The sequence below is a fragment of the Osmia bicornis genome, chromosome 10 (assembly GCF_907164935.1).
Source record: "Osmia bicornis bicornis chromosome 10, iOsmBic2.1, whole genome shotgun sequence".
NCBI classification, from domain to species: Eukaryota; Metazoa; Arthropoda; class Insecta; order Hymenoptera; family Megachilidae; genus Osmia; species Osmia bicornis.
The window spans coordinates 10,024,323-10,044,759 of NC_060225.1; the positions used below are offsets into that span (position 1 = coordinate 10,024,323).

The 20,437-nt window shown below is 35.7% G+C and overlaps 6 protein-coding genes and 1 long non-coding RNA gene across 16 annotated transcripts; 4 read left to right on the forward strand and 3 right to left on the reverse strand.

The window, feature by feature from the left end:
- Positions 1 to 360: 360 nt before the first annotated feature.
- Positions 361 to 2,023, forward strand: LOC114873408. The gene is made up of 5 exons (XM_029181705.2): positions 361 to 756; positions 850 to 1,111; positions 1,194 to 1,401; positions 1,489 to 1,618; positions 1,789 to 2,023. The coding sequence occupies exons 1-5, from the start codon at positions 432 to 434 to the stop codon at positions 1,878 to 1,880; spliced, it is 1,017 nt and encodes a 338-aa protein (XP_029037538.1). The 5' UTR covers positions 361 to 431; the 3' UTR covers positions 1,881 to 2,023.
- Positions 1,908 to 3,813, reverse strand: LOC114873410 (transmembrane protein 41B). The gene is made up of 4 exons (XM_029181708.2): positions 3,669 to 3,813; positions 3,023 to 3,134; positions 2,832 to 2,960; positions 1,908 to 2,754 (listed from the first exon to the last, which is right to left on the reverse strand). Exons 1-4 carry the CDS (start codon positions 3,700 to 3,702, stop codon positions 2,247 to 2,249), a joined length of 783 nt encoding a protein of 260 aa, XP_029037541.1. The 5' UTR covers positions 3,703 to 3,813; the 3' UTR covers positions 1,908 to 2,246.
- Positions 3,814 to 4,007: 194 nt separating this feature from the next.
- Positions 4,008 to 9,387, forward strand: LOC114873409 (tumor necrosis factor receptor superfamily member wengen). The gene is made up of 5 exons (XM_029181706.2): positions 4,008 to 4,594; positions 5,926 to 6,354; positions 6,435 to 6,612; positions 8,519 to 8,647; positions 8,840 to 9,387. The coding sequence occupies exons 2-5, from the start codon at positions 5,929 to 5,931 to the stop codon at positions 9,001 to 9,003; spliced, it is 897 nt and encodes a 298-aa protein (XP_029037539.1). The 5' UTR covers positions 4,008 to 4,594; positions 5,926 to 5,928; the 3' UTR covers positions 9,004 to 9,387.
- On the reverse strand, positions 6,531 to 8,504 carry LOC114873416. 2 transcript variants are annotated; one of them, XR_006829817.1, is made up of 4 exons: positions 8,137 to 8,504; positions 7,955 to 8,047; positions 6,806 to 6,951; positions 6,531 to 6,621 (listed from the first exon to the last, which is right to left on the reverse strand). It is a non-coding gene; the product is annotated as an uncharacterized LOC114873416 (long non-coding RNA). The 2 variants fall into 2 exon arrangements; XR_003788929.2 differs by having other exon boundaries at positions 7,955 to 8,504.
- LOC114873402 (gamma-aminobutyric acid receptor subunit beta-like) lies at positions 8,923 to 19,216 on the reverse strand. 9 transcript variants are annotated; one of them, XM_029181685.2, is made up of 13 exons: positions 19,134 to 19,216; positions 18,401 to 18,457; positions 12,631 to 12,773; positions 12,424 to 12,551; positions 12,291 to 12,358; positions 12,083 to 12,228; positions 11,710 to 11,867; positions 11,215 to 11,499; positions 10,921 to 11,151; positions 10,601 to 10,857; positions 10,275 to 10,376; positions 9,950 to 10,036; positions 8,926 to 9,008 (listed from the first exon to the last, which is right to left on the reverse strand). In XM_029181685.2, exons 3-13 carry the CDS (start codon positions 12,693 to 12,695, stop codon positions 8,976 to 8,978), a joined length of 1,560 nt encoding a protein of 519 aa, XP_029037518.1. In that variant the 5' UTR covers positions 12,696 to 12,773; positions 18,401 to 18,457; positions 19,134 to 19,216; the 3' UTR covers positions 8,926 to 8,975. The 9 variants fall into 9 exon arrangements, with proteins under 9 accessions (XP_046143507.1, XP_029037518.1, XP_029037519.1 ...); XM_029181686.2 differs by lacking the exons at positions 18,401 to 18,457; positions 19,134 to 19,216 and adding an exon at positions 13,432 to 13,894; XM_029181684.2 differs by lacking the exons at positions 18,401 to 18,457; positions 19,134 to 19,216 and adding an exon at positions 13,135 to 13,894.
- Positions 14,484 to 18,451, forward strand: LOC114873403 (gamma-aminobutyric acid receptor alpha-like). Its single transcript, XM_029181692.2, has 11 exons — positions 14,484 to 14,567; positions 15,524 to 15,720; positions 16,572 to 16,639; positions 16,707 to 16,927; positions 16,995 to 17,077; positions 17,137 to 17,336; positions 17,405 to 17,492; positions 17,554 to 17,714; positions 17,782 to 17,958; positions 18,028 to 18,170; positions 18,238 to 18,451. Exons 1-11 carry the CDS (start codon positions 14,560 to 14,562, stop codon positions 18,449 to 18,451), a joined length of 1,560 nt encoding a protein of 519 aa, XP_029037525.1. The 5' UTR covers positions 14,484 to 14,559.
- LOC114873414 (single-stranded DNA-binding protein, mitochondrial) lies at positions 18,922 to 19,834 on the forward strand. The gene is made up of 4 exons (XM_029181717.2): positions 18,922 to 19,085; positions 19,162 to 19,246; positions 19,321 to 19,440; positions 19,533 to 19,834. Exons 1-4 carry the CDS (start codon positions 19,074 to 19,076, stop codon positions 19,736 to 19,738), a joined length of 423 nt encoding a protein of 140 aa, XP_029037550.1. The 5' UTR covers positions 18,922 to 19,073; the 3' UTR covers positions 19,739 to 19,834.
- The last annotated feature ends 603 nt before the right edge of the window (positions 19,835 to 20,437 follow it).

The window sequence follows — 20,437 nt, forward strand, 5'->3', positions numbered from 1 at the left end:
GCGCGCCGACAAAAATCATCTGGGGGTACCGGAGACCCCGGTGACTCTTTCTGAGCGCCGACAAAAATCACCTTGGGGTACCGAAGACCCCGGTGACTCTTTCTGCGCGCCGACAAAAATCATCTGGGGGTACCGGAGACCCCGGTGACTCTTTCTGAGCGCCGACAAAAATCACCTTGGGGTACCGAGCACCCCGGTGACTCTTTCTCAGCGCCGACAAAAATCGTTTTGGGGTATCGAAGACCCCGTGACTCTGTTTGCGCGGCGAAAAAATCATCTCGGGGTGTTAGGGACCCCTCAACAGCGGTGATACTTTGCACATCGACATTATGGCATCTGGGGTGCCAGGGACCCCGACGTATCTCTAACACTATTAGTTTTCAAGTTGAAAAGTGACAAGGACGGACGTTTTTGCGCTTTATATATATAAGATGGTTTATTTAGGAGAATACAGAAACGAACTGGAAAGAATCCGTCAGTATGCACGCAAAAATGGTATCTCTGAAACAGACATCGATCAAGCTTTACAAAAGTCATTTTGTATTCTTGAAAAAAGGAATAAAAAATGTGCTGTTCCTTTTTGTATAAAAATTATAGTTGTAGTTTTGTTTATTACACTTGTATGCTTTGTAATTTTTGACCAAAGATTTTTAGCTGTTATGTTACTAAGGAATTTACAGAATTCCATTTATCCAGGTTTAAAATTACTTCGAAAAACAGCTGTACCAGTGATTAAACAATATCCTTCTTTATCTGGTATGCTGTGTTATTATTTAATAATGGAAACAAAAAAAATTGAACAGTAAATTAATGTATGTATGTCATTCTTTTATCTTTATGTTCATTTAGAATTTTATGAAGAATGGTGCATATTAGAAAATCCTTACTTTTATATACAAGATATGGATTGTTGGCCATGTAGCGTTGTACATTTTGTGCCTGATTTAACTGGTTATCAAATATCTAGATCATTCAACCCTGGAATTCCATATATAAAAACACAGAACTTTTCAGAAGTTCATATGAAGAATGTACAACAATTGTTTTGGAAAAATTCAGTAACATTTGAGAAAGATGCTGCAAAAGTATTTTCTAACAATTTAACTTTTAGGTATTGCACTGAAGTTCAACAGAAGAACATGCTTTAATTTTGAAGTTATAGTTTAACCACTAAAAAACATTCATTCTTTTAGAAATGTTAGAGATATCATGGAAAGTAACATGCATTTAAATCCTACAGAAAATCTAAATAATCATGTTGCATGGAGAATAAATCGGATAACTCCAGCACGAATTTTAAGGAAACTATTTCCAAAACCTATGGATACACCAAATTGGTGGGAACAGAGCATAGAGAGATTTATTTTTTTCGACGAATCGAAATCACCGCCTTATTCTTTAGTAAGGAATTTCTGTATTTTTTAAATGATAACAACGTTTGTATAAAATAACTTTTTTAATTAATAGATTTAATTTATACAACTGCAGCCAAATCCCGAATGCAGTAATGTAGCGATTACATGCGCAACAGGTGCAAGGCTGATAAGACTGATAGCAAGTTCAGAATGTACTAGTTCTTGTAAATCATTTACAGTGTTATTATCTACTGGAAAAACTTGTAAGTATATTAATTTACACTAAATTAAAAAAATTAATTACATAATTTACATATCTTCGTTTGCATTATTATATAGTTTTAACAGAAAATTTATTTACACTTAATTTATAATTACATATATTATATACCATCGTTTAAACAATTCACTGTTAAAGCTACATGTTTTTCAGTGTGGTACAATTGGTGGTACTGGCGACCAATTAGTCTTCCAACTCTGAACTCAACAAATATTTCCATTAGCTATTTGACCTCCTTCTGCTAAATTACATTTTTATATTGTTCAAATTATTTATACATAATTATACTATAACATGTTTCTACAGCAATACAGTTATTTTCATTGCAAACAATTTTGTGCACATTTTGTGTATAGAAAAGAAAATACAAATACATTAGTGAAATACATAACTGTAGTTTTAATTAATTTGTGCTAATTTTGACAGATTTAAGATTTAGCAATTAAATTTTATTTAAAAAAGGCATAATGCTAACTGAGGAATGTTAATTAAACTAAGAATGAATCATTTTATCGCTTTGTTACATTGCATTTAATGTAACGAATATTTAAAATAAATAACCATATTATATTCTAAATAAATAAAATTTCTTTAATTTATTTCCTAAATTTTTAATCAAACTTTTCTTGTAGTTTCTGTTTAAATAAAACAGGTACTAATGAAAGTACTGCAAATACGCACAATATCAAGATGCTATTCCAAGACCATGCATCACTAGATGAAGTTAAGTTTTGTAACGTTTGTCCTGCTTGTATAGCGACAAAAGATGGTGGAGCAACACCAAAAAACGTGCCCATTGTAAACGGTGCAAGTGGCACACCGATTACAGGACTAGCTAAATTTATAAACCAATTCGGAAGCAGCGGTGTCATTCGAAGGAATAGCATGTAATTAAAAAGATGGTGTTTGTGCTTTCTCACTGTTAGCGTCCACTCTCGAGCTTTGTCCGGGAAATATTTAAAAAGTAATCTCCTTCCTAAAATCGACGACAGAAGATAGCAAAGCGATGCTCCTACTGCGCTGCAGGTGCAAACTAACAACAAAGCCAAAGGGAATGGGAAAAGAAAACCAGAAAGAATTGAGAGGAAAATAGAACCTGGAATAGCAAAAGTTTGTAGACTGAATTCTAGTTAAGGAATTCATAATTTTAACAAATACTAAGCATCTGATTTAGAAGAGAAATTATCAAAGGATACAAAATATATGTGATGAACAATCCTGTTAGTACTTGGAAATAGTATAGATCTTTGTATCTGCTCAGGAGATTACCCAGGCCTTTTGCATCTTCAATGTGCAATGGTAATTTCATGTGTTGTCGTTCATCTCTAAAATAAAGAACAAATTAAAACATTTCTTTATACGAAACATCGATATAATTGTTTCTTACTCGGCGAGTTGTGGAAAACTAGTGTATACATAAAATAGTGCCATTAATGAGGTAACAAAAACGATTGCAACTGTTAGAATAGCTTGCTTTGTCAATGCCTCATTGGAGGAATCTGAAAACAGATTAGGGTAATTATATGGAAGATTTAAACAGAATCGACGTGGCTTATTTAGTTTTATCGAAACTAAAAATTGATTGCATTAGCTTTAAAAAATATAGGTTAGGTTGTGAAATTTAACACTATATAAATAAGAAAGTATTATTTCAAATTTTAAGCATCAAAGCAATAGCTATTTCAATTTACAATCTCAAACAAACTAATATTAATTCTAAAATTATTAAATGAAAATTTTATTTACAAAGGTATATGTACAGAGTTAGATTTTGAGGTTAGAATTTTTTAAGTTTTTTACATGATTAAATGTAGGGTGAGAAAAAGAAATAAAATAACTAAATTGTAGGATATGCAAATAATTAAAAATCTCAGGACTTTTGTTAAGAAATCATTGAAGAATTAAAGAAAATCACAGTAAGAATCATTTATATTTCAAAGTCTATCGTAATGAGAAAGATAAGTAAACAATCATCAAATTCATTAACATGTAAGACAATCTTTAGAGGAATATATTTTATACAATTATCTTACCGATATTTTGTTTTCTTTTAGTTTCTGTTTTCATAACTAGATCGTTACTGTACTTTCATGAGTTAATTCCTGAGACATACAAGATGGCGCGCAAGTAGAAGGAACTACCCACAACTTTGTCTATAATTTTATATTAAATTTATAAGAAAAATTCATAATAAAAAACTCTAAAACAACCAAAAATAATATTTCTAATTATTAAATTACTTGATTATTCATTTATATAAAACATACACTGACAGTAGGATAATAAGAGTTCAATTTCAAAACTATGAATCGAATTGAAATGTTCAAATACAATAATAATTCAAATCAGATTAGAGGCACTGTAGGTTATTAAAAATATATGATAATAAGATTATTTAGTTTGTAATCGTCCTTATGATTGTTGAATAGCAAAGAATTATTTTTATATTAAAGGCATTTTTATAGCGATGTTTAAAGCCATCACTATTTTTTTTTCTTTCATTCTACCGCGTGGCTCCCTCTGTCCTCTTTCATCTTCTTTCAGCTCTAAGTTTCTTTCCGTATCTTTTTCCTTTCAATACATTTCTCTCTCTTACAAACTTCTCTTTTCAAGAGAGGATTGTGGGCGGAAATTAGAATAACCAGTCTAGCCAGTCGTGTTGTAGTCGGCGCGTGGTGAGTGTCTAGTCCGTGTTGGGTGGAGATTTTTCGAAATACCGCCTTTTCTTTTTCTTTTTTTAAAATGTTGAAAAGAACATTTCCTTGATTTTTAGCGTAAAAAGTACTCGTAAACCTGTTCAGCTTTGTTCGATCGAACCGGTATTCACGATTTCATTCGAATGTGTGGATCAACAATTTTTTGTGAACTCTCGATATTTTATTACTTCTTTTCCTGCTAATCGATTTTGGATATATCGATTGGATTGCATCATGACAAGTTTGAATTTATCGAAGGCAGCGTAAGTACATTTTTTGAAATGTAAATTTGAATTCTCTCTATATCTCTCTATATAAGGATAACAAAAACTATTTGAAAAAAAAAAAAAGAAAAACAATGGGAAAGTAAAGGATTGATTTAAAACACGATCAAGATAAAACGTGAAATATACTAAACGATAGTCGACATTTCTCTATTGAATGACACAATGAACGTCCGGAATACCAATGAGATTTCTGAATGGTAGTACGCTAATGTATTAGCGATAGGAACAATTAAGGTGAACATTAATAAAGCAATTATTACTTAACACGGAAAAGATTATTACTGTTTAATATTTAAATGTATATAAACGATAATAAATTTTCTTTGCTATTAATTTTTAGAATTTTTTTTTTAATATTCACTTAAACAGTTTACCTGACAATTAAACAATATTTAATTAATCACAGGTAGAAAATAGTGGCCTCATTTGTCGAAAAATTTTTAACGTCGAGGATCTTTCAAGGATCTAGAGGAACATTTAACGCTAATAATCAAGGACGCGGTATCGCGTGACTTGAAACCTAATTGAGAAAAATTTGTGATATACATGATTCTTATCTGGCTGCGTAATGTTTACTACGCAATTGAGAAATACTTGTGATTGTCCGTGGCGCGCGCATCAAATTTTAAACAGCTCGAGAGAAAACAACGCCATAGATAGAATGTTACGCTTTCTATTTGCGCGGCAACAACTTTTCATTTACAGCCCTTACCGTCGTCCATTCGTTAACACGACACTCGTAATTTTGTTTATATTTCGATTTTAGAAATTAGGGTAAAATTGAAACGCGTTGATTCACCGCGCGAAACTTAAATGTTCAAAAACAGAATAATGAAAGAATAATTATACATATAAAATCGTTCTTGAACGTTAATTTTGTTAATGATTGATCAAGATGATTATTATAGGTATTAATGTAAATCAGAGGGAAATCATGACCGAATTGCGGTCAATTGATTCACGTTCAAACTATTCTAATGTTCGTGCGTACGCACACTCATAAAGGTGTACGCTGTCCATACAACTACGGATGTAATTACATCGCGAACGAGCCGGAAGTGGAAACGGTCTGGCCGGTTTTGCCGGTTAAACGACTACTTTACACGCTCGATTATTTCAAAGAATCGGCTGAAAAAGAAGTATAATTTCTCTTCTCTTCGGCATTGGAAGAACAATGAAATTTATTTAAATTAAACAAATACTTATCTGATCTTTATGGTTGCGACGTTGGTATCGGCAGAGACCCAATATGTATTCGCTTGGTATGGCTACAGAAAAAAAGAAGATGGGTTAATAAAATATTTCAGGTGATGCCTGGGGAGGCCAGTCGGGGATATCTGTTGGCCGTGCTGCTGCTGCTGCTGCTGCTACTGGTCGGTTCCCGCAAGGCTGGCTGCTCGACATCCGCTCCCCGATATCCCGTGTGTAAACCGGGTTTCGAATTTTGGTCGGTCGAGCGTGACACCTGTTGGCCTTGCACCAGATGCGCTCCTGAATTTACTTTGAGCCCCTGCACCATTTACAAGGATGCTATTTGCGGACCACTGTCAGCACTCGAGCTCGATTGGTCTTTCCTCTCGACGAAGAAACGACCGGAAACCGGTCAAAGAAGCCTCGAGGCTGTCACCTCAAAGATGTTTTGGAGGTTCTCCGATCTGGATCAAGAACAGATCAGAGAGGAATCGAACGATTTCGTTGGACGCGTAGAAAACTTGGAACGTAACATTAAGAAGCAGGTATACAACGGAGAAAAGAATAATAATTGTTAAGAGGCTAAAGAAAGTGTTTCGATTACTTGATATTGCGGTGATTATAGACGGTAAACGAGCCTCGTCGAAGGGAAACGTCTTCGGAGGAGAAAATCCTGTGGGATTGGCAAACTGGAGCCCTGATCCTTGCCATCTGTGCCTGTATTCTTTTCTTCTTGGTCGCAGGATGCTCAGCTCTAGTCTACGCGAGACAGTGGCGGCGAATGAAGAAGAACTTCGAGCCAGGTAAACAGTCTGAAAGATGGATCGAATGAAAATAAAGAAGAAAAAGAAAAACCGACCGATCGCGTGTTCTACTATTTCGTTCTACACGTTTCATTCTGAAGGATCGATAGCGTATGGTAGAGGGGGACAAGAAGTCCTTTAAAATGCAAGGCAGATTTTCTTCATTAGAGGGCTACTCACGACCTCTGCTCACCTTGGCTCGATCTATCACGCCCGGATATGACGTCCTGGTATTCAATGCTTCTCGTTTCTTTCATCATGCTCCGTTCCGCGTTCTCTTTATTCTCGTTTACCAACTTATGTCATCTCTCATCGTTTGTTGTCGTTTCAAGATCTGACCTAATTTTTCAAATAACACTTTTGTAATCAATGTCATCGTATTTATTGGATAGAATATTAATTATAATGAAAAAATTGATCACTTTCAAGCTGAACTTATGATTTAGATCGGACCGAAGATTTCCGAAACGTTTAAATGGCAGTGTATACGCGAAATCGCGTGATTCAACTACTTTAAATTCCTTACGGTTCATCCAGCGCTGCAAAGCATAAAGAGGCGATGTTTGCAAATCGCCGTTACGGTGTTCATAAACGAAACTTGGAACAGGCGTTTATAATATGATCGGACTGTTTGGAGGAACGTGCGGCTTCGACGAATACACGTGGGGTAGAAAAAGAAAGCATCCGAACGTGGTCTTACGATCCACAATGAACGTTTGTACAATGTTACTATCCGCATTTGCATAACGAACGTTACGCAGAACTCATATACGCCGGAACCTACTCTTTTCCCCTCTACTCCATTCACTTCCCACTTATTCCCACCCTATCGTACACCGCCACCCACGCTTCCCCAGGAAACGTACTATGTACTATTTAGCGATGGAATCGATCTGTTTGATGTTCCCACCTCTTTTAATCTACAATAACTAATTAAGTTTCATAAAATTTTCAATTATATTACATAGAATTTTTTCAATATCTTCTTGTTATTATAATATGAAATGCGCGACTCCATCGCTAGTGCACGTTCGTGAAATCGTTATTCAGACGAGCATGAATGAAACGATACTATTTTTGTTTCAATGCCGGTTCGACGTTGTTAATTCGACGTTCATACGCATATGTAAATGTTTCATTCATGTTGTTGTACTTTACTGTTCTCTTCTCGAAAAGTAAATAGGAGAAATTCGTTCCCGTTGAAAGTGATCGAGAAAAGATAACCGATTGGTTTTATCGTCGGTGTTCTCACAGTAACATATTGGTAATATACATATACAAGCGAATGGTCGTGCATTTGGTACCGTTTCATTGCTGGCTTTGCTAACCGAAGAGGACTTACCAGGATAGCCCGTTTCTCCCGTTAGAGCCCATTACCTGATCCCCTTACCAATGTTGTCGAATCATGCTGTTGAAAAACAGCGTTTGCATTCAGCTGAAACATTAGATCGCGTTACGACGTGGACAGGAAAGAATTTGGAAGAATTTACGATCTACGAAGGTGTACAGCGTCGAAGTACTAACGATCCTCGGTCGTTTATTTTTCTAACTGAATAGTTTCTTCGTTGGATATATGTTAGCCAGGTTTCTTCCAAGGGTAGAAAAAGATGACTTTGAACCGAAGTAAAGCTATCGTTAGGTTCATCCCATGGGGTCTTGGGAAAGCAGAACCGCATTCCATAGCCGTTCAACTCGCATTCCAGCCTTGACTATACGATACCGTCGTTCCAACGTGCCCAGCTAAAATTGTCAATTAAAAATAAATTACAAGGGGAATTTTTGAGTAGAACAAATAACATTGGGAATATCGTTAGAAATTGGACGATATAAAATTGTCGTTAAATAGCAATTAAATGCATTTTGTAGAAGCAGCTTGAATAAAAGAGAAACTGTTCGATGCTTACAGTGGGTTTAGAAGAGATCTCGGCTCGATTAAATTTAATGGTCAAGGCAGAACTAGCCGAACTGGTTGCTGGCGCGCCCATGAACCCGGGTGATCCCGAAACAAGGTGCCAATATCTTGAGAAACTCTTGGGTAAGAAAATATTTTACGACATAAATCGTACGATTACAAATTGAATTTCAATTTTTTATTATATAAGATATGCTTTTTAAAATGTTCTATTAGATTAGAAAATTGATAAGATAACAAGTCTACTTACAATTAGATAATAATTCCCTATCGGGTAAAAGGAAAAATTAATAAGATACTTCTATCTCGTTGCAGATCGGAAAAGGGAAACTTCTGTGATGGTCGATTGGCCGGAAGTAACCGGAAATCTCTACATAGAAGAGAGAGAGCCTCCTAAAGGGAAGAGAATGCATATCGCTCGAATTCATCGAAACATCGAAACGATTTTAAATCAGAAAAAGAATTCTACCGACCAGTAGAATCTCTGAAAGAAAAAGAAGATTGCTAAATTAGTTTTGTATTTATATTCGTATTTATAATTGTATTCGACGTGGATGGACGAAGAAACGACGAATGGTACAAAATTGTACACGAGGAATCTGTATTATTTTTTTTAATAATTTAATATCTTTAGTTTTTTTTTATATAACTTTTTTTTGTTTGTTATTTAAGTAAATACATGAACAAGGGAGAGGTAAAACTCCTCGCTCCAAGTCTCGGAGCTCGAATAAGATCGAGCCACGATCGACTTGACCGTTCAATTATTTATTACTTTTTATTAGCTTTAAAAGCCGCCATCTTTGTAATATAATATTAACGATGTATCTACCGGAAAAGAAAATAAAATGGTATAAACGATGGAAATATTAAAGTATCTTTTCTTTACCCATGAAATTTTCAGTCCGAGCTTGTTTCAAGGTATACATGTTATTATAGGTGGTTGAAAATATTATGCTAACGTTTTTTATGATTTATAAACTTTATATTTAGCGCCAGTTTTTAAAATGGTACAACTGGCGCCATTTAGCGGAAATACGCTCAACTATAACGCAGTTATACCGACCGAATGTCAAAGGGTAAGTGGTTTTCTATACACAGTTCAGCGTTTTGCTGCTAGATGGCTTCTTAAAATCAAGTAATTTTTATTAATTTTTAGGAATGTTTAGGGAAATCACACCGATTATTCTGTATTATATTTATCGATACATTTATTGCTATAATACAGAAGAAATTTCTGTTTGAAAACTTCCCTTAAAGATTCAGATCAATGTACATCATTATTTTCAGTGAGGTTATCTCAGTTAGTTTTTGATATGACGCGTCTTTAATTAAAATTTCTTTTTCATTTCAATGACTTTTGTAATGACGGATTTTCCGTTCGAATTACTAAAGATTAGGAACATATTTTCTAAAATACCTTTATACCTCCAGCTTAAATCGGTGTATCTCGAAAATATCTTCCCACTGATAAATATTTGGCAGCTTCGATTCAGTACTTTCGATATCTGCTCCCTTCGATCGAGAATAAAGAATTCGGTTTAAGTTACACGGCTTGAACGTCGATTTCAATTTACGTATTTTTATCTTTTTTGAAAACACGATATTCAAACCGAATCGATATTCAATGGAATTCCATTTGAATTCTCGATTATCAATTGGTCCTTTTTTATCCTTCGTCGTTCGTTAAGAGAATTGTGATTTAGAAAAAATAGAATACCCAGTAGATTGTGTTGAATAACATAAAACTGACCGGAAATATGACTCTCGAATACTTGTCGATAATATTTACATCCTTAATCTTCGGCATTGATATTCGTAATACGGAAGCTCCTCTTCGTATCGCGTGTAATACCTGCAATTATTTTTTTCCAATAACAAACACAAACCCCTCCTGCAACGGTTGCGCGAAAGCGACTGAAGCATTAGTCAGAGAGAAGCCCCTACATATAGGCTACATCTACTTGCGCATGCGCAGTCGCGCTGTTGCCTTACGCGCAGGCGCGCGCTGTATTTTGAAAACTTCTGAAGATCAAGTCCCTTATGCTTAAAAAATAATTCGAATTAATATGTTTTCACCTTAGGTTTGTGTTGTTTAGGTCCCCTATATCTGAGACCAGCATTTCTTCCATGAGTATTGTAGGCAGCGACTCTGGAAATGCGAAAACTAGGGGGAAATTTGGCCGGATCGTGTTCTCGTCCCGTTCCTGGTATCGAGCCACTGCTCAATAATCCTGATCTATTTCTTATACTTGGCAGAGGGGACATTCTTAGATCTTGAAGCTCTATTATATCCGCTTCCGTCGAACCAGGAAACGGAGAACTTGCTTTACTTCCTGTAAAATTATATTTCTTCCTATCACTTTTTCTTTTCGAGTCTCGATTAAAGTAAACTCTACCTGATTTCGAGGAAACCACTTTCTTCTCGTCAGTTTCTTTCTTTTTGCTCTTTTTTTTCGCCCTGGCACCCCAGTACGTGTAATTAACCGCTGCGTACTCTAACAGAGCCGCGAATACAAAAACGAAACACATTACTAAATAAATATCGATAGCCTTTACGTAGCTGATACGTGGCAGTGAGCTACGTACACCAGTCGAAATTGTAGTCATCGTAAGCACCGTTGTTATCCCTGAAAACGAGAAAAATATATTAGTTAATCGTTAATAATAGATCTACCCATAGTAATGATTACCAAGAGCGACTCTGGCGCTGGTTGCTTCGTGATTAATCCAAAAGCTGACCCAACTAAGCATCACGATCAAGATGCTAGGCAGATATGTTTGGAAAACGAAATACCCAATGTTTCTCTGAAGCTTGAAACTTAACGAAAGCCTCTGATATATACCGGTGGCTAGTCTTTCTTTACGGTCGTTCGTTTCGTAACCGATTATCGTGAACTGTGGTAATTCTGCTTCTTCAACGCCACGAACTGGAGTTTCTTTCCAATACATTACCACGTCCAGCACCGTGTAACCATCTGAAAGGAGATTATTCTCTTAATTAATATTATTATTATACCATTAAACTGGAAATTGGATATTCGTTAATGGACAGTTCGACGTGGTCTACTATATGTATATAGTTTTCAAGTTCCTAAATTTTCAACTATTGTTTCTAACACACTTTACAGTATTAGGGGAATGGAAAGGGTCGATATAAGAGCTGTGAAAGATAGTATTTATCGTACAGCTCTCGATCTCTACGGTGCAGTTCTGCGAATCGAGCGGATAATAGTGCAGATCCATCATGCAGGCCAAGGTCGTCGTGAATCTCATGCCATAAGTGACAGATCCGTCCCCGGATAATCGGACGAGTTTATTACGCTCGGTCACGTCGTGCAAGAAACTGCGAACAAACCGAAAACCAACATTTTCTTTCGTAATCATATTCTATCTTCTACTTCGTTGACTTCCCAATTAAATACTAGCTTCCTTATTCCCGCGCCTTCGAGCGCTTCAGATACCTACTATCGATGAGTAAAGCAAGACGTTTATGTTAATACATAATTAGATAATAAACATTTAGATAACACAGATTCATCGACGTCTTCTTTTGCTCACCTATTTTTATCGTTGGCGAAAAATGTGTCTGGTACCCAAATCTTTTCCGCGAAATCTCCGCTAAGTGTAAGAACTTCCTCTTCTTGGGAAAACGCTAGCCTTTCGTCCTTCCAATATTGGTTCAAGTACATCGTTATCGTGTAATCCTGCAGGAAGAAAGTAATCACGTCACGTTATAAATAAAGTTAATTAATAAATCTCCACTGACCATATTCACTTCGGAGATTGCATCGAAACTAGCAATCGTAAGATCCATGCCAACCAACAGGGGTTCACCTGAAAAATTAACAGAGTTAGTAAAATCGAAATGTATAAAAGGGCGGGAAAATACTGGAACTGACCGCCAAAATTCGGCCTCAATCGAATATCATAACCATCGAGGATTCGCGATATAGTTTGCGTTACATTTTCTAATCTATCCGATACCCCTGTATTCTCAAGATTGGTCCTGGAACTTTTACTAAAACCGCTAGCATGAAAAGAAAAGAGGGTATTGTTACGATAAAAATCGATTGGTATCGATAAACGAAGGGAGTTGATCATTGTACCAGGCAACTAAGTAAATCATCCGCAAGAGAATAAAGATCTGCTGTAACCACATCTTGCGATGCATCCTTGAAAATTACGTCAGCAGGTAGAAGAGGATGTCATCTCATTAGGTTCTTGGACCTCGACATCGAGCTGCCCGAAACTGCAACCAGAACCCGACCTGATTTCCGTCCTTGACCTTAATTTCATGATACCATTAACATATCACTTCATTTTCTATTCTTTCGATATTCAATAATGCCTTTTTTCGTAAACCTCATTCACCATAAATTGATAGATAAAGCAAAGAAGATTGTTAGAAAAAATGTAAGGTGGTTGTATCATGAATTTTTCATACTGTAAATAAATAATTTTGTTATGATACAACCAGCTTAAAGCGGTTGGTTATTTTGAATGAATGGTGTACTCGTTGCATTCAGCTTGTGGAATGTCGACGCGGAGGTCGTCGACAGGATCCGCGGACATTGTCAAGGGGAACGTCACTAGGAGTCGATGCCTCTCACCCTTCTTTGTCACGATTGCCCTCAAAAGGGCACACTTTTTCACCCGCGAACAGACTGATTCGTTCACCAGCACTGTCCGATGTCGACGCCGTTCTCGAGTATATTTTCTGATGGTTCGGATGCTGCGCGCCACTCACCCTCTCTTTTCATCCCCCTTCTACACCCCTTCCTATCGCCCCTTTTACTCTATCTATTTCTCTCTACTAACCTCCTTTCGGTTTCTCTCTTCAGATACACTATCGTTCACAAGTATTACCACATTTTCGATTCTCCCTCAATTACCCTAATTAATATTACCTTTAATTACACGATCAAATTTCGAGGTTTCAAAATTTCCCGAGTGAAATTTTAAAGCATAAAAATTTCTAAAGACATCCTTTCGAAATACTTTTGATACTTATGGACGGTATTGTACATTCGTCTTTATTGCCAGCAATAAACACTTATCCCTCCCCTCGAACTTTCACCCTCGTCCAGATATATTATTTTATTCACTGCCCGTTGTATTCGATCACTCGGATCGTACGAAATCTTGTTCACTTTTATCGGATTCCGAAACGATGGATCTGCACTTTTTCAGAGGTTACCATCTCGACGTGTCATTTCCTCCTCCTTCTCCCTCATTTTCAGATCTGTCGCACACCTTTCGCCTCCCTCTGTTCGACCTTTCAGCTATTTATCTTTTGCTAGCTGTTCCGAGACACCGATAACACTCGCCTGTATATCACGGTACTTGCCATTCCTTGCCTGTTCCGAGAGATGGTCGGTAAGGTTAACGGAAAATCGAGCACGCATGTGCAGCCCCGTTTTTCCACGACCTACTGACACAGAGAACAGAACTACCCCGTCTCTTGATTTTCATGTCAGATACCACCCTTCAGATACCTCCGCAAAACACACATCGGTATCGAGAGTCGTTAACCTTACAAGATTCCACGTCCCATCGATCCCTGCTTTTATCTTTAACCCTTACGACGCTTGGATCTATTCGGACCCGAATCCTCCAGCGAAGAAATGACAAATATAATAAAACCTTTAAGCTTCAAATTGATGTATTACAAATACTACCGCTTGGCAATATTTTTGTCTCATCGAATTGGGTCTGACTTTGAATGTTTCGAAATTGCCCCTTTAATATGCAACCATCTTAATGGGGTAAATGTTTAAATATTGATGATAATAATAATTTTACATATAATATAAAGAAATAAACGATTCGAAAAAGTTCGTTGAACGTTGCAGAAGGTAGGATTGTTGGAGCTTGCGCGGCTGGAGGTTTCCTCTCCCAGGTGGGAGATCCACGAGGATCTGTTACAAGAATTGCATGTAGATCTTTCTCGCTGGTGCCGGTATTCGGTTCGACTCTATTCAATTTTCCCACCGTTAATTTTTGTGCAAAACATCCTCGAATTAACATCCAAAGAAATGATCGTGTAAGTAAACTTTTTCATCTTCTTTGAACAGTGATCGAACATTTACTTTTCATCTGAAAATTTCTTTAATCATTCAGATACTTTTACATTCATTTATTAAAAATTTAATATGATAAGAATTGAAGATTTATAATCGACGTATTGTCAAATGGTATATCATTTACAACTTCATAATTTTATTTAAACTGATGCGATAAAAATGGTGAAACTATTACTATTCTGTTTTTATTCATTTAATTAATTAGATTGCATTATAACGAAAGTGTTAGATTGAAAAGTGGAGTCGACCTCGCGAAATAAATTATTGTAACGAATGCAGTGGGAAAGATTGCTATTCCGCCTCGATTATTTAGCCAGCCACACAAATATGGCAATATTGATACAGGCTTTTAATGAAAAAGCTGAAATTAAAGTGGTACGAGTGGCCAGCAAACGTGTGTTCGCGATAGCCGAAAAAAAGTTACCCCTCTTTTACCCTCAGTTCATATCGTCTCGTTGATTATTCTTCTTTCGAATAGAAACAAAAAAAAAAACAATCTCGATATCGAACAGTTTTAAAATGTACCTTATTCGTTTCTGTTCTAACAAATTTCCCACAAAAATTTCATAATTTATCGAGGACACTTGGATAGAATTTTCTAATGGTGGGTAATTTGGTAAAAAGTGACATATTTTGAGGAGGTTTTTTGTAAGAGGGCCACCGGAAGGACTTAAAGGGCGATTCTGACGTAACGAGAGAGAATGTTCACTCGAAACATCGAGGGGCACCCTCATCGGAAGTTGCTGAATCCGCGGCTAAGGAGAGCACTCCTGTTCCCCTCTTCTTCTCCTTCCTCCCCCCTTTTCTACGGCCTCTTTCACCTATGTCCCTGCTTTACCTAATGTTTGCCATTTTCAATTCTATCAGTCAAAAGTATTTGTCCATTTTCAACCATAAAAGGAATATATTTTTTCAGATTGATCTTTATCGTATTACTGTCGACTTGTAAAGAGAGAAATTATGCTATGGATGTATCCTCTCCATCACCAAAAACTTCCAAACCTATGGCAATCAGAGGAACCATGAACGATATCGTTTCCAAGAACATCACTATGGTTCTTGAGAACCTTCTGATGAATTATGAGAACAATCAACTGCCTACACATGGAAAGGGTAATGAAATAAAAAGAAAATTATCTTTATATTTTGGAGATGATCAGCTAGTTATTCGAATTATTTTATTAAACTATTGAAGTTTTCCTAATCGTCGTTTTAGTCGATCGAATCACTGCTGGAACTAATTGGATTATTCCAACCTCGTTGATAAAAGGATTAAACGATTACGAAAATTTTGATGGAAAAATTGATGTATACCTTGCTTCAATTTCCATCAATTTCCACTGATTTGTTTCCAATCTGATGGAATTTTCGACTTATCTTAGAAACTGATCGGTGTCACCGGAAGACACTCTCTAGTTTCAAAGTTATTCTAAGTGAAAAACACTTGGAAACTTCCCTCTGACTGTTCCACGATCCTCCTTGCAAATTAAGATTTTCTAAATTCTCCAAACAAAAAGAAATAATATACATTTAATTAACGAGGGTGAGAAAGTTGTGAGGTAAATGAAAAGATGCTAATCAATTTTTCCTCGAATATCAACATTAAAATAGTTACATCAAAAGAAATGGAGCATCGTAACAACCTTTGACGAGTGATCGAGCGAAAGAGGAAAAAAAAAACAAGACGATCCTATATGAATGGAACAGGCGAAAAGTTGGATTGTAGCCAGCCAAAGCAAAGTATCTCTTCGAAATCGCCTTTATCTCTATCATGCGGTCTCGGTTGTTTTACCATTATCTTTTTTCAGCTGAAAAAATGTCGAAATCCTTTCGATTATCCATCTATACCCGTTCCTGTCAGCATATCTGTTCCCATTTTTTCTCTCCATTTCCTTTTCTCTCAGCAGAAGATGAAATCTTCAAAGAACGAAGAAAAAATATCAGTTGGGAATTTTTCTTTTTAGGTACACCAACGGTGGTGAAAACGAATATTTTAATAAGAAGCATGGGTCCTGTGTCAGAACTGGATATGGTATTTCTATAAGACGTTAACACAATTATGAAGGGTCATTCGCGAAATGATTTATCTGTTTTCATAGGATTATTCGATGGACTGTTATTTCCGGCAGTCGTGGAGGGATTCTCGTTTAAGTTTCCTAGGTCCGATTAAATCGCTCAGCTTAAGCATCAAAATGTTGGAAAGAATTTGGAGGCCAGACACGTATTTTTATAATGGGAAACATAGCTACGTGCATACCATCACGGTTCCTAATAAATTATTAAGAATCTCACAGGACGGAGATATTCTTTATTCCATGAGGTTACTATAATTATTTTCCTTCTAAAAAATAATTATAGATATGATACATGATTTGTCTTTGATATAGACTTACTATAAAAGCGAAATGCCCGATGGAACTTAGGAACTTCCCCATGGACAGACAATCTTGTCCTCTTATACTTGGAAGCTGTAAGCATTTCTATAAACATTTTTATCAATAGAAAATTTTAATCTTTCCCTGCTTTCAGATGCATATACTTCAGGTCAATTAGTGTACGAATGGCAAGAAGGCTCTTCGGTAAATTTTGTCCCTGGAATGGCACTTTCCCAATTCGACTTAATGGGTTCACCTTATAGAAACTTAACTTTTGTCAGACGCGAGGGTGAATTCTCAGTCTTACAAGTTTCCTTTAATTTACAACGACATACTGGTTACTTTCTCATTCAGGTAAACGAGTAATTAATAGATTGTTATTTCAACCTGAAACTACAATACTGTTTTCATAATTGTATTAGGTTTACGTGCCCTGCGTTTTAATAGTGGTACTAAGTTGGGTGTCATTTTGGATTCACCGTGAAGCTACCAGTGACAGAGTTGGTTTAGGTAAATCATTTCTTCCTAACTTTCCTATGTAAGTATATGCAAATGAAAGCTTTTGTTTCAGGTATAACAACTGTCTTAACATTGTCAACTATCAGCCTGGATTCTAGAACAGACTTGCCAAAGGTGAGATATGCCACAGCTTTGGATTGGTTTTTGCTAATGAGTTTTGGATACTGCATAGCCACTCTTCTGGAATTTGCCGGTGTGCACTACTTTACAAAGGTACATTTTAGAGTTACAACTTGGCCTAATTTCAAGGAACATCCTAATTTCTAAATATTTACTCCAGGTTGGTAGTGGAGAAATTCCTATAGACGAAGATGAACTGGAACACGAAATCGAAACCGACTACCAAGACGGATTCTGCAGCATCGTATCGTGCAGTCCTCAAACCGTACATCCAGAAACGATAATAGACATACCCCGAAGAAGAAGTTCTTTGATATGTGACGTTTACGGTATTAATGTAAGGATTTGAAACTAACGAAGAAAATAAATCATTACTACTTAAGATAATGAAACAATTGTTAATTAGGAATCGGTATCCTATGGAAGAGGATCGATGACGGTTTCGGTCACTTCGAAACCGTCGACGATGGAAAGACAAACACAAACGGAAGTGTGGATACCAAAATGGCGTCAGTTCCTTTATTGCCTCGCAGGGGATGAGGCATACAGGTAAAACTATACTATCATACGTATAAATAGTATAATAAAACGGCTATTCTTGCATTTTGAAATGTAGAAGACGCAGACAAAAGGAGGCAGCTGGAAATTGCAAAAAGAACGGGGAAAAGATTGCAAGGCATATAAATAGTGTTTCTTATATCGATAAAGTGGCGAGAATAGTATTTCCAGCCTCCTTTGGATTTCTTAATGTTTGTTATTGGCTTGTTTATGTTACTTACCAAGAAGAATTTAAGTGGCAAGATCCACCGCTTGGATCCATTTCCCATTAACTTCACCTAAAAAAGAAATCAATTGTAATAGAAATGTACATAATATCTAACTCAGATTAAATTATCTAATGTGTAAGTTAGAATAAATTGTTATTTTAAACGTTTACGTCTGTTTTATCATTACCATGAACATTAGCGCCCTCTATTAAAAAGTGGCGGAAACTACGCGACAAGTTACCGACTGTAGAAGGATCGATTGATAAGTCGGCATTTTATTACCTGCCGAAGTAGGTCGGTAACTTGTCGAGTAGTTTGAGCCGTTTTTGTATAGATGGCGATAGGATCGAATTAAAAAATATTTAATTTTTGGCGGTATTTTTAAAATACATTGTTTAACAATTATTTCAATCATTTTTCGGTCATGCGTTGATTTAATGGAATCAAAGAGAATTAAAATTGTGTCTTTTCAGTTATGAATGCGAGGTATGGTAAAAGTGACTGATAAAACAGACACGACTGTTATATCAACTGTGCTTTTTATATGCAGACCTAACCTCGAGCACAAAGATATGTTCCGTTTTGTTGCATCTGTAATCTGTAGTAACTGCGTGTAGTATTTAGTCGTGATTATTGCATTTAATATTCTATACTGTGATCTTCCGTATATTATAATTAAGCAAACATGTTTCGAAAAGTAAGTTAAAAAACAATGTATAATATAACATTTACTAAATTAACTTACATGCCGGTTAAACGTGTTTCTTTTATAGGTTATACCTAAAATTATGCAAAGTATTTCGACCCCCAAAAGCGTTCAGATGTGTACCATTGCCGAAAATGTACGATTAGAAAAAAGTAAGTAAAATGTTCGATAATTTTAATAACTTTCTAAAAGAAAATTACTTGTTATTTAACGCTTTCGTTCACAGCTATAAACCAAGTCACATTACTGGGAAGAGTAGGAGCTGAACCACAGAAAAGGGGTAACCAAGAGCATCCCGTAATTATATTTTCACTTGCCACCCATAGTAATTACAAATACACAAATGGTATGTTATATAGCTAAAGGATTTGATAATTTTAATTTTGTTTTGAAAGAAAGAAATTATACATAGTCTTTTTGGTTTAAATAAAATTACAGGGGATTTTATGCAAAAGACAGAATGGCATAAGATATGTGTGTTTAAACCGAATTTGCGCGAGACTGTTATGAACTATTTAAAAAAGGGTCAGAGAGTATTAGTTGCTGGAAAGATTAGCTATGGAGAATTTAAAGATGAAGAAGGCAATCCAAAACCCAGTACTGCTGTAATAGCAGATGATGTAATATTTTTCCAGACACAATGAAGTACAAAAATCGCGGTAGGTTATTATAACTAATTTTACTTTTTTGATAAATAAAATATTAAGAAATTATGTACAAATAAAATTGATCAGCAAAAATGATATGTTTTTATTTATGAAAAATTTTCGTAAATTAATTGGAAAATATTTTCTATGCTTTGGTATTATATCCACAGCAAAGCTTCTTTTTCCTTTATATTTTTGAACTTCCTTGTGATACTTTCTCCACTTCTTTCGATAAGGAATAATAAACCGACTCAAATATTTACCTTAATAAGTAAATAAATCTCTATTTACACATTGCTAATTCATTTGCAATGAGTTACACAATGAACGATCCGTATTCTCCTAAAATTGTACAGTTTTATTTTATACAGAACCTTAAAAAAAAAAAAAAAAAAAAAAAATGAAACGTAAACTTTCTTAATAAATTGAACGAGTAGTCTGTAAATGCTAGAGAAAAGACGGCTTTTCTCGATAGCGTCGATATCGTTCAAAATTCTACGATGTACATACACATGTAAACGGTATATTTCTAAAGATATGTGACAACCCGAATTGAAATCGTAAATTCGAGATCAAAACGTGGTACTTTAAAGTAACACATTCTTTTTGTTAAAACCATTCATTGCTTTGTGAACGTAAACGATACGTTCAGAAAATCATAAAGATTATATGTGTATCATGACGTTTATTTTCAAT